A 12,450-nucleotide genomic window follows, 5' to 3' on the forward strand; every position below is an offset into this window, starting at 1 on the left:
CCCTAATAGGGATTCTTGCTGTGTTGTTAGTTTGCATGCCATACAATAACGTCTGCAGCTTCATCCCATAAGGACTGTGCCTCATCTGTTTGCCTCTTTTTCACAAGCCTGTTGATATAAAGCATTAATCATTCAAATATTAATAAAGAAATAATAATCCTGGCTGTTGCTAACTATCTGATTTCCTTTCTTTTTCTTTTTTCCTTTTTTTTTTTTTCCCCGTGCACATTTTCTTTAGCTTGAAATGGCGATTGAAAACCTACAAAAAAATGAAGGGATTACATCACACAAAAGCAGTTTGCTCAACAGCCATGTAAGTTACAATCGGAATTTACAACCTTTTTCCTGCTTTGGTAGGAGCATTATTTGCAGCCCTTTGGTGTATTCAACAGCAGGAGCCACTCAAAGCAGCCTGTGATTCAGCTGTGCTGCCCAAAGCAGCCCATTCCCAAGAAACAAGAATCTGCAAGAAGTGCCATGATGTTAATGTTTGTTTATGAGATGCTCTGGATTCTGTTAACTGCTTCTACCCTGTGTTTTTTTATTTCATCTGCCTTGCAATGGAAATTGCTGGCAATTAGATAAACACACTTGAGGAAGTTCTTTCCTTTCACTGGAATTGAAAGATGGCTGGAAAATAACTTGCAATTCTACAGTAATAACTTGGCGTGAATCATGACAGATATCCCTTAGATAGTGTGTACCAAAAGCCTACTCCTGTGAATGCCTTTATTGCCTCTTTCTGTGCCTCAGGAAGACCATCACTGTTACAATGCTATGCTAAATCCATTTGCTAGACCTCTCTCTTCTCACTATGCCAACAATTTCCCTGCTTTGTGTGAAGTTCCTGCTATTCTACTGGGCCTTCTGCGTCATGGTTTATGGCTCCCATGCAGTAATGCCTAACGGTGAGCACATGCTTGTGTGAGATTTGAAGGGTCTAATTCAAGTCCTGTTGAAGTCATTGGACTTGCCTTGACTTCATTGTGTTTTGGATTAGGCTGAAGCATGTTCTGCACTGATAAATCACAGTGCACAAAGTGGTACTTCTTTATTCTAACAGATTTCCTTTTGCTTTGTATTTGGGGGAAGATCCATTGTCATTCTTAGGTCCTGCAAAAAAAATCTTTGCCCTCTTCACCCTAGAGAAATGGCCTAAGAAAGTGAAAGGAATATTAAACCTAACAGTCTGATTCTCTTAAGCTGATGTCGAACTCCAAGCCAGGGCTCCTGGATGAGCTCGATCCTTATTTCAGCTTCTAGAAATTGAAGGTTCCTTGTTGTAGTTGGGGAAACACAAACCTGCAGAATCAAGCTTGGTAGCTGCTGTTCTGAGCATCTCTGTGCATCCTTCCTGTCGTGGGCTGTGGCCGTGCTCACACGCCCATGCTGTGCCCCGAGTGCCGCGCAGATTGTCTAAGGATAAGGTTTCTCTGCAGAATTTTTCTTGTTTGTCCCAGCGCAGAAGGGGACAGAGCAGAGCAGGACGGGGTGGGTCGTGGTGTGGTATTGAAGGAGATTTGAAAAAAAGCAGGAAAAGGGCAGAGGAAAAAAAGCAAAGATAAAAAAAGAGATTTCATCTGACCGCAGGCTGTGCTGGATGGAGTTGAGCCCGATCCAGCCTCTGATCAGATCTTCCCCACACTTGTTTTGCAGGGTAGAAGTAAAGAACATAGTGTCTCTCTTCTCGGGTCATGGTTCGTAGTTTGGCATAAGGCTTAAGTTCTCTTACAAATTCTAAAGCAAATAAACTACTTCCTGAGCATATGTGTACACATCAGCTCTCCGCTGAGGATGTCAGTCCAGACACAAGCAACGTGCTGCCCTGGGCAGCTCCAGGGCTGGGGTGGGTAATTCCCTCTGCCAAGGCACAGAACCTGAGCCAAGGAAACCTGCGGGGCCTTTGCTGCCCCGTGCACCTCCAGTGTCCTTGCTCTGCCTTCCTGGAGCACGGAGCGATGTCTGCGGACATATGGGAATAATGAGGAGGCGATGATACGAGTAGTGCCTGTAGGAAATGCAGCACGTTGCAGAACTGGATCAGGCAGTTTCTTTCCAGAGCTGGAGGAAGGTCGGTGCCGTTGCCCAGGAAGGTTGTGCAGCCTGTGTCCGGGGAGGTTTTCAGGACTTGACTGAACGAGCCATTTAACTGGACTGAGGGACCTGACTGCCCTTGGAAGTGAGCCCTGCTTTGAGTGGGAAGTTGGACTGGAATCATAGAATCATCATAGAACGGTTTGGGTTGGAAGGGACCTGTAAAGGTCATCTAGTCCAACCCCCCTGCCATGAGCAGGGACATCTTCCACTAGATGAGGTTGCTCAGAGCCCCGTCCAACCTGACTTTGAGTGTTTCCAGGGATGGGGCATCCACCACCTGGAGACTGGAGACTGCCAGAGGTTGCTCCCAACCGTAACGTATGGGACAGCCCGATGAATGTGCAGCGCTGAACCTCTCTGCACGTGTTCCCTGGCACGTGCCATGTTACAAGGGGTTCTGCTATCCGGGATGTTGCAGTTCCCACCTCTTTTTGTTAAAAAAAACCAAACAAAAAACCAGACAGAGGATTACCTATCCCAAATGCTTCTGTGACTGACACACGATATTGTCAGGCTTGCACATGACAACCAGAAAGTGAAGCAGCAGGTGACTGTGATTTGTCAAGGCTGAAAGCAAAATATGAGCTTGACAAAAGCTAGTAGCTGAGGAAATTGTTATATAATGCTAATTGCACTATCAGTTGTGTCTTAATTGCTCAAGGTTGCAGAGTTTTTCATTAAGTGTTCTGTTCCTCATTTTAAATTTCACATTTTGCAAATCTGTAAATTCTTGGGATAATGGTTTATTTTGTTGCCGTCAGCAGATGTTTCGTGCCAGGAATCTTTGTTTTGGTTTTTTGGGTTTTGTTTTTTTTTTTAAAAGGAAAACTAAAGGTATCTCAGTCAAGAGGGAATTTTTTACATAATGCTGTTTAAACAAAGTCAATGGGAAACGGAACCACACTTGATAACTTAATTTAGCTTCAAGAACTCTCTGAGAGGTTATTCAAGTGCACTTGGAATATCAGATTTGGAAGCCTAAGCTAATGTTAATACCCCAGTGACACATGATGTTTCCAGTGAAATCATGTCAATCTATTACTGTTAATGAAAAAGCTCTGCTCACAAGTGTTCTCCAGAGTCGCTGGGTCAGAGGATTACTTCTTTGCCAATTATGAGCTTGCAGATGATGCAAAGAAATTTGAGAAAAATGACTACAATTTTTGTACCCGAGTGCCTGAAGCTAGGCATATAAGGAAGTAGTTGCCATAGCATACCTGCCTGAGGCCCTGCGGCTCCTAGATATCCATAGCACTCATAGGAGCAGGGGGAAAATGTGTATTTTCCTCACTGCCTGTAAAACAAAAACCCCCCAAAACCCAAAATAAACCTCTAAAAAACCACTGGACTTCTTCCCTGTGGGTGAGTGGCTCTTAGGTAGGCGCTGATGGAGTTTTTCCCCTGAGGAAAAGATCTTACCCCCAAATGGTGTTTAGGTGGGAACACCTAAAATGAGACTGAGCAGAGAAGTAGGAAAACTGTTAAAGGGAATAATTCTTCCTTGGCCGGGGGAGGAATGTAATGACCTAATGAAGGATGAATCTCCTGCTCGGTGGAGAAAGGCGGGTGATGCTGGAGCTTGTGCTCACGTACATGGATGGCTTGGGGCTTAACTATGCAAGGGACCAGAACTGACAGGCACTTGTTCTAGAAAAGAGACTTTTCAAGAAAATATATAGGTTTTGATGAAACTTTAATTGCAAAAGATCAGTGGGGTTGAGCAGGGAACTCCTGGTACGAGGGAAGCGTTTCTCCCCGTCACTGAGCTCGGGATGCTTGGCAAGCACGCGGGTGGTCCAGGGTCCGTCCTAACTCTGAGCTGGACTGAGTGGGGACTTAGGAACCTGCTCCTCTCAGTCTCAGATAAAACCACCTGAAATATGAACCACAAATGTGTGTCTTCATTGGTTTCTTTTTCAAAGAACGTCTCCAAACCTGGACCTTCAGAAAAAAAAGGTTTTTTCTTTTCTCAGACAGCCCCATGTATCGCTTTTTCCATCCTTAAAGAGCCATCCTTGAATCGAACAAGGACGAGGTTTTTGCAGAAGGTTATTTTTTTTAAAGTCAAAACAAACAGTCAATAGAAATAAAGTTAAAGTAGAAATGAAATTGAAATGTTCCCCTGTAGTGCCTATAACAAACAAAGCATAGTGATTTTATTAGAACCTGATCGTAGTATAAACAGAAATGAAGCTGTAGAATATCTTGTCATTGTCACAACTGAGCAGAATTCAAAAAGTAAACAGAATAAGGGATACAAATGGAAAGAATCTTTCATGTTCCCATTTTAAGTGCCCGGTCTGTTATTACTAATGCAGGAAGAGCAAAAATCATGTTTTGAAGATTATTTATGTTCTGACAGATTTCTTTTTTAAGCTCTTTTGTGCGTTTCGTAATAGATTTCTAATTCAGTAGTGGGAGTTCATATTGTGAAACTCTATAACGTTTAAAGGAATATAAAAAGACACTTGCAGAAAAAGAAAGCTGGAAGATGAAGGGAATATTCTAGAAATATCTGGGATTAGCCTAAAAATGCCCAGGATCAAATTTAAATGAGAGGGGTTTACCTATATCTGAATTATCCATTGTCACATGCAACTTTTATTTTTTTTTTTTTTTTAAGGCTTGGAATTAGAACAGGTTTAGAAAATAAATAGCTGATCCACATTCAGTATCTTCCATAGGATAAATAAAATAAATGGTTAAAAAACAAGAGAGAACCTTCTTATTCATTAATCTTTTAAATACAGAGGATGGGCCAAAATTAGCACAGTGTGGACTACTTAGAAACTGAGCTCCTGCTGGTCTTTTATGTCAAAAACACTGGGGTCCACTTTTGTTAGAGATAGCTTAATGGGTGGGGGAGGCTCAGGGCTACAGAGCGGCTTTTTGGGGCTTCCCAGGGATGTCTCTTCTGCAGATGAGAGCACGAAGGGACGCAGACCACTAGCAAACACCACCTCTGAGGACCGTAGGGTTTGGAGGTCAGAAAGATCTTCGTCTGCGGAAGAACACAGCAAAGAGTGTCTTAGGTGATGTGTAACTGGAGGAAGGTGGGAAGGTGACAAGGAGCTCTGTGAAAAGCAGGACAGAGGGGAAAATGGCCAAGAGCTTTTTCTTCTTCCAGCTGTGGCAGCCACTGCTCTGCTCCAAAGGCCACCGAAACTGATGGATCCAGTCGTTTGAACTTGTGGTTGCTTTGGATCAAACCCAACTAATGAATGAAATCGTTTTAACTGTGCAGCTTTGGATTCAGCTCATTTTATGTAGCACAAGTTTAAATTTGGATATGTGAGTGATTACCACAGAACATACATTCATAGGTGCTGAAAAGCCTTTGTGTGAGAGCAAAGTGGGATATGAAATGCATAAACTGAAAATAACTCAATGGAGTGAGGTGTCAGAGATGTCACTGCACATTTCAGGTTGTATTTTCATTGAGTAATTGATATAAAACTCGAGTACAGTGGTGAACTGGGACCCCAAAGTTTCACCAGAAGAAAATGGTAGAAAAGAGCCAGATATTGGAGCACGAGTGGAGAGGACCTAAGCATAGGCCAGCTTCTACATCCGTGTGCATGGTTAAATCCCACTGATTCCTAGACTAAGTTTGTGCTTAATTACAATATGTGCTTGAACTGTTTGTTGTAAGGAGATGATGTGGCTAATATTTTGGCATCCATAATCTGAGTCTGTTTTGCCACTGATCTGGTGTGAACGCAGCTGCTTCTGGTGGAGCTGTGCCTCCTATGCATGCAGGGATGGAGGTCTGGATGGAGAGGGAAGTCTTGAAAATGTCAATCCCAAATGTCCCTGACGACAATGAAAGCACTTTTACCAAAGCTATTGATTTTAGTCCATTTGTACATCTAGTTCCTTCGAAAATTCACTTAATATAACACTTATTTTCTTGATGCTGAAGTCATTTAGCCAATTAAAGGAGATTGGGGGGTTTGTCTTTTTGCATTTTAATTCCTGTGCTGACACTGTGTGCCGGGCCTGCCCTTTCAGTCCCGCTGGGTATAAATAATTTATATCTAATTGCAAACTTTAATCAACAGAAATGTCAGAAGAAGTTCAGACAGTAAATTTTGAAAAATAGATGGAACCTCTCAGATTTTTAAGGTTGCTTTGGTAACCATTAATTTTATTGTTAAGTGAACAATTGCAGACATGCCAATCTTCAAATTAATAAAGACTTTGCAGCATATTTCGTTCCCCTAAAATTTATTCCTCTTAGGCAGTATGTTAACATCTTTATTCTTGGAAAACATGAGTTCTTACAGGTTTATTTTGGCTCTGCAGGAATTAATCCGAATCCGAGGTGGACACTGAGATGGCAGGCGGACTATGTTTTAATGCTCTTGCAAAATCTGACAGCGTTTTTGTTGGGTTATTAGCTTTGGGCTAACGGTCGTTTAACTTTTATAAAAATACAACCGGCATAAGTGATATAAATTAACTTATATAAATTAACTACCAAGCATTAAATTCTCTTGAACTCTTAATGTCAGATGGGCTCTCCTGACATTTAAGCGTTGACATTGTTTTACGCAGCCCGTTCCAGCCCTCTTTAGACTTTCATGTGTTCTTTATTTATTTATGTTTTCCATACATAAAGCTCCAGTGGTTGTTGGACAACTACGAGACGGCGGAAGGCGTCAGCCTTCCCAGGAGCTCTCTCTACAACCATTACCTGCGGCACTGCCAGGAGCACAAACTGGATCCAGTGAATGCCGCTTCCTTCGGAAAACTGATCCGGTCGGTGTTCATGGGGCTGAGGACTCGCCGCCTGGGAACCAGGTTGGTATGAATCTACATTCAAAATAAAAAAAAAAAAAAAAGCTCCTACAACTTCTCTCACACGTACCGAGCATTATTTAACAGGCAAGGTCTTTCTTCCGAGATCTACAGAAACAACCAACCGTGATCTTGTGGGGGGAAAAAAATTGCTATTCTGAGGCACAGAAGTAATGTCTGTGTGTTGTGAGGCAAAGCTGCTTTTTCACCGTGAATCAGCGGTGTGAGAGGCTTGACAATACAGTTAATTTCAGACACACTCCAGGTCTCTGGTGACAGCGCCTTGTCCAGCCACACAGTGGAATTTGGTCTAAGTCCATTTCCTAAGGAGTCTAAGAATATTTTATTTGAACCTAGGCTTCTTCTCATTCCATTAGTGTCTCAAAAAAGATGAAGTAACTCGTCTTCACAATTGCTGCTGTCAGCTGCAGAGCCCAAAATTCTGATGCATTGAAACGGTTTCTCCCTTTGGGTCCAGTAAAGTTCCTCCATCACGGATGAGAACAGAACCTGTGCCCACATCTTTGATGCAGACAAGCTGTGCAGATGTAAATGGCTTATTTCTTAAATTCCCAAAGCGGCAGGCTGAATTTTGTGACAAATACTTTCTTTTAAAACATCAAAGATCCATATGATGTTACAACAAAAGCGTAACATAAGAAAGTATACTTGCTGTAATTACATATGTGTCCTTCAAAGGAACATCCAAAGTATATGCACAGCTTGCACAGCTGAGTTTGCATTTTATCTCAGCTTCTAATTTAAAAGAAGTAGCTAATACACTAGAGAAACAATGATTGCTCTGATTGTGTAAGATTTTATAATAAAATAATATATAATAAAATTCAAGCTTAGATATTTGGGCTTCGAAACGAGAACAAAACCAGATGTGTCCGGGGCATTCCACAGCTGGAACGTGGAGGCAACAGTCATAGGAAGAGCAGGGGAGAGTTTGGATCTCTGCACATTGGTTCAAGTGCAAGAGCTCTGAAATAATTTCTTTAGAGGAGAGAAATTCATTAATCCTATCAAGGATTAAAGAAAAAGCAAATAAGCAAAAAATCCACTTAAAATTGCAAATGTGCAGGCTGGGAAGGATACAGTAAACCTCAATAAATATGGAAATAGCTGTCTCCCATTATTTTCTTATTCATTCATTCATTTAGATTATAAATGCAGCTGTTATTCAACTTGCAGGCACTTAAAATCACTTAAGACATGGCCGAAGCATACTTCATACCTGAGCACTCAGGGTGTGTAAAACCCTTTGGTATAGCGACAAAGACTGAATGATTCAACCGTCCCCTTGAAAAGAGAAAATTCCCCCAACAAGGAAGAAAGGGTCAATTCTTTGACAAATATCCCTCTCTTAAATTTCTCTATGTAATTTTCCAATGGGAAGCATCATTGGCTTTAAGGTGCCTCCAGACCCTGTCATACTGACACAGCAAATGAATTTTAAGCATCCCCAGTAAGAGGGCTCTGGAGACCCTGCTGCTGCTCCCCGGCTCGGTCTCTTCTCCCACTGAGGACTCAGCTCAACTGTTGTTTGCGACAAATTGGCTAATGCCAAGTTGGACATAGTGTCGTCATGTATCCATGGCTGCATAATTGCCCTTCTCGCTCCCAAAAGCAGACGCTTGGGGATTGAAAAATTCCAGTTTGGTGGAAAAACTTCAACTGACACGTCTGTCTAATGTGACAGAAAGACATTCGCCCAAGGAGCATCACAGCAGCTTTACTGACCAGCAAAGGAAAAAGAATTACAGCCTCTTTTGCTTGCAAAAAGCTTTCAGTTTTTACAAAACTACAAAAATAAGCAACTCCAAGAAAAAAGCCACATCAAAGCCTGCTGCCATTGCTGTGAAAGTGCTGGCAACAGAAAGACATTTTTCTTATCATAGTTGACTATTCAGTCAGGCTTGTTTTATCCAAGTCTAGATAAAGATGGAAGTTTGTTTTTATGGAAAAAACAAATCCTCAAACCCTAATCAAATAGCAAAGTGTCCCCTGAGGTCTTTCTGTCATTCTGTTTAATAACACTTTGTATTGTAACGCTTGTCTCTTCTTCTCCAGTTACCATGGGTTACTTGGAACAAACCTTGCTGGGTTTTAAATGTGGATGTCACTGAACTTTGTGACATGTGGTTTTAAATTTTATAGGGGATGATGGCATTCGTTAGTTCAGCCATTCAAATAGCGCTTGGCAGCAAACGGACGTGTGCTGTAAGAAGTAGGCTGTATTGTCAAAACAAGCCTAAGAGTAAACTGCAGGGCTACGGTGTCCCTTCCATTGACTAGCTTACACTGAGCAATTTCAATGCTGATACTTCCAGGGGAAACTCCAAATATCATTATTACGGGATCCGTCTAAAACCAGAGTCCCCGCTGAACCGTTTGCAGGAGGACACCCAGTACATGGCAATGAGGCAGCAGCCCATCCACCAGAAGCAAAGGTAGGTGCTCCCAGCATCTTGGAGCTCGCTAGCGGTGCCCCAGAAGGGTCCTTTCCCAAAGAACGTGGCAGACCCCATCTTGGGACTTGGTAAAGGGAGCGTGTTGGGACAGTTCAAACCCAAGAGTTGCTGAAGTGCCAGAGCTAAGCTGTGGAAGAGGGGGCTGCAAGGTCACTGGCCACTCTGAGTGGTGGAAGGGTCCAAAAACACTTCTGGTAGATGCCCCATCTGTGGAAACATTCAAGGTCAGGTTGGACGGGGCTCTGAGCAACCTGATCTAGTGGAAGATGTCCCTGCCCACGGCAGGGGGGTTGGATGAGATGGCCTTTAAAGGTCCCTTCCAACCCAAACGATTCTATGATTCTATGAAATGGCATTTATCTGCCTATTCTGTTTGCCAGCGGCTCGATTCAGCCCGCTGCTATGGAGAATGCCACCATATGTGCCGCTTTTCACTGCCTCCCTCTGACCGAACTGTTTTAGGACCTCAGCTATGGAGTTATTTGTGCCAAATCAGTGTAAAGGACGAGGGGGGCTTGTGTTGTGCTTGAGTCGGTTTTGGTTTTTGTTTGTTTGTGGTTTTTTTGTGCAACAGTGCAAGTTAAATAGTGCTGTGGTTAGTCTTGCGTCTGAGTAATTTTGGATATAAAATACAATGTGCAAAGGAATTTGGGATTGTCTTCTGGAAGCACGGACACTTCTGGTTCTTGCTGGAGTGAAAAAGGAGCAGAAGAATTTTTCTTCAGCTTCCAAACAGAAAGTAAATGCAAAAGTCAGCTCCCGAGACAGTCTCTGCACTCTGTCACCCACTCCAGCTCTGCTTCTCATTTTCTTTTTTTATGTCACCTTGGGCAAACTTCTTAACCCCTTTAATTCTGTCTTGGGGAGTGCTTTTCAAAAGGAAGTTCCCATTTTCCCCCTCCACTTGAGTAGGTGATATAAATGGTCAACCCTCAAAATGCTGGCCTTCAATGTAACCTCGTGTATTACATATAACGCAAAAGTCTGCATGACTGAGTTGCAAATAATGCATACGTGTTTGCTCGTGCCTGTGTAAATCCCAAGCCACGCTCTAAATTTAGGTATAGACCAGCGCAGAAGATGGATGGCATGGCAGAGAGTGGGTCCAATAGTAACCCGCATACTACGCCGGAGCAATCAGTTGCTGCTCAAAGTCAACATCATCAGCAATTCATAGGTGAGGAGACTGCTTTAATGTGTTAGATATCTCACGTCTAGGCTTAAGAGGAAGGAAGGTCTTGTCCAGCAAGGCCCATCTGTTCTGAATGTGTTTGCTTTTCTAATAAATCTACAGTATTATATATTATATGTACTATATATATTTTATATATAGTATATATTCTAATAAGCTCTGGTATTGTCACACTTGCTAAGTTTATTTGCTAACTCCCATACCCACAGGAAGGCTTTTTCCTTGTACCGTCAGGTCTGTCGGTTCCCTCTGAGTATGTTTTTAATCCGTCTGGTTTTATCCAAATTGGATGGAAGGAGTGGAGGTCCTGAAGAGCCTTGCTAAGGCAGGCAGCCGGAGGGAGAAGCGTGATTCTCTTCATTACAAAGGCTGCAATATGTATCCGATGCAGACGATCCATAAGGACTTTCTCCTTAGGAGACAAGCTCTCTGGCTTTGCTGGTCGTGGATCTACGTGTCTCCGTCATCTCCAATAGAGATACCAAATCCTAGCCAGCTCTGAGCCTTCTCTGAAATACAATTGCTCCTGATACGTCTGCTGTCCAATTATCTTTTCCATTGTACTCTTCAAAATACCAGAGAGACATTTTTCAGGCTTCGGAGAAAATCTAATGGGAAGCGCAGTAGATGAGGACAATGTATTCTTGTTTCTTTTATTACAGCGAGAAAGAAAACATTTTCCTTTCCACACTGAATAAAATGGGCTGCGGTTGTTCGCTTTTTGCCCAGTATAGCAGCATGAATTGGGAAAGTACTAGGTTATCGGTCTCATTTCTCCTGCTTCACCCCAAATTGAAACATGAAAGATAGCCACCAGCGACAGCAGCACCTTGCACTCATCTGTAGTCCTGCGTAACCGAGTGCTCCTAACTCTCACCATCTTTCCCAATCTTTTTTTCCCCTAGATGTAACCCATGTCTTTCCCGAGTTCCCAGCCCCTGATGTAGGTAACGTCCTCTTACAAGAAGGGGTCACCATGAATGATGTGAAAACTCTGCAGCTTCTTTACAGGCGACACTGCGAGGTGATTATTTGGAATATTTTTAATTGATTTATTAATTTATGTGGGACATAATTCATGTGCTCATCTCACATCCTGCTCTTAGGAAAAGCTAGAATATAATAGGGAATGCTTGACTTGCTAGGTATTACAAGCCAGATATTGCGCTTTATGTTATTTTTTCATTGTGTGACCTGTTTTATGTTATGTTGATTATTAAAACAATGCCCTTTCCATTATTTTTCTTGTAAATTATTTAATCTGAATGGCAGCACATGAAACTTATGCTTACACTGTGTGACAAGATGCTAGCAGAGCAGCTAATGACTTGTGTTCTTTGTTGTTAGGCGACTTTGGATGTTGTAATGAATCTTCAATTTCATTATATTGAGAAACTGTGGCAATCCTTCTGGAGTCCTAAAACACCATCTAGTGATGGCTCCACTGCCCTGCCGTCCAGGTACACTGCTGTGCTTTGATGATTTCCGAATGCTCCATTTTTTGGTGGTATTTTATCTTTTGAAAACGCGTGACGTATTTTCAGCTTCATTAGGCATTTTGGATGCTTTGTAGGACTTGAAAGTATTTGCTTCCCTGCAGAATCATTACAAAGAGTTTCAGAAGTGTTTAATATCGTAATGACCGCACAAAGTTCAGACCTCCGAGGAAAGCATCTGCTCTGATTGTGTACATCTATGTGCCTTGTACCTCCTGTAACACGTGCTAATCCGAAACGCAGAGAGCGTTTGGATGGATGAGGATGGGGTGATGCTTTCGTAAATGGTCAGCAAGAGCAGACAGTAACGATTCCGTGCTGATAGGTATCAGTCTCGAGTGACATCTCGGGCTCTGAGGTTTTAGTGACATCTAGACTGACTCGCTTC

General features: G+C 42.5%; 1 protein-coding gene across 5 annotated transcripts in view; it reads left to right on the forward strand.

Annotated features, from left to right (window-relative positions):
* RFX2 (regulatory factor X2) overlaps positions 1 to 12,450 on the forward strand; it is a 60,008-nt gene that overhangs the window by 38,829 nt on the left and 8,729 nt on the right. For 3 of the 5 annotated variants that reach the window (XM_076359594.1, XM_076359597.1, XM_076359595.1), the window contains exons 6-11: positions 239 to 313; positions 6,719 to 6,900; positions 9,234 to 9,353; positions 10,436 to 10,551; positions 11,472 to 11,590; positions 11,914 to 12,026. In XM_076359594.1, the coding sequence (XP_076215709.1) occupies positions 239 to 313; positions 6,719 to 6,900; positions 9,234 to 9,353; positions 10,436 to 10,551; positions 11,472 to 11,590; positions 11,914 to 12,026 (725 nt within the window). The remainder of the gene's footprint in view (positions 1 to 238; positions 314 to 6,718; positions 6,901 to 9,233; positions 9,354 to 10,435; positions 10,552 to 11,471; positions 11,591 to 11,913; positions 12,027 to 12,450) is intronic. The other 2 variants (XM_076359596.1, XM_076359598.1) reach the window with 1 other exon arrangement.

This window comes from Aptenodytes patagonicus, chromosome 25, assembly GCF_965638725.1.
Source record: "Aptenodytes patagonicus chromosome 25, bAptPat1.pri.cur, whole genome shotgun sequence".
Lineage (NCBI taxonomy): Eukaryota > Metazoa > Chordata > Aves > Sphenisciformes > Spheniscidae > Aptenodytes > Aptenodytes patagonicus.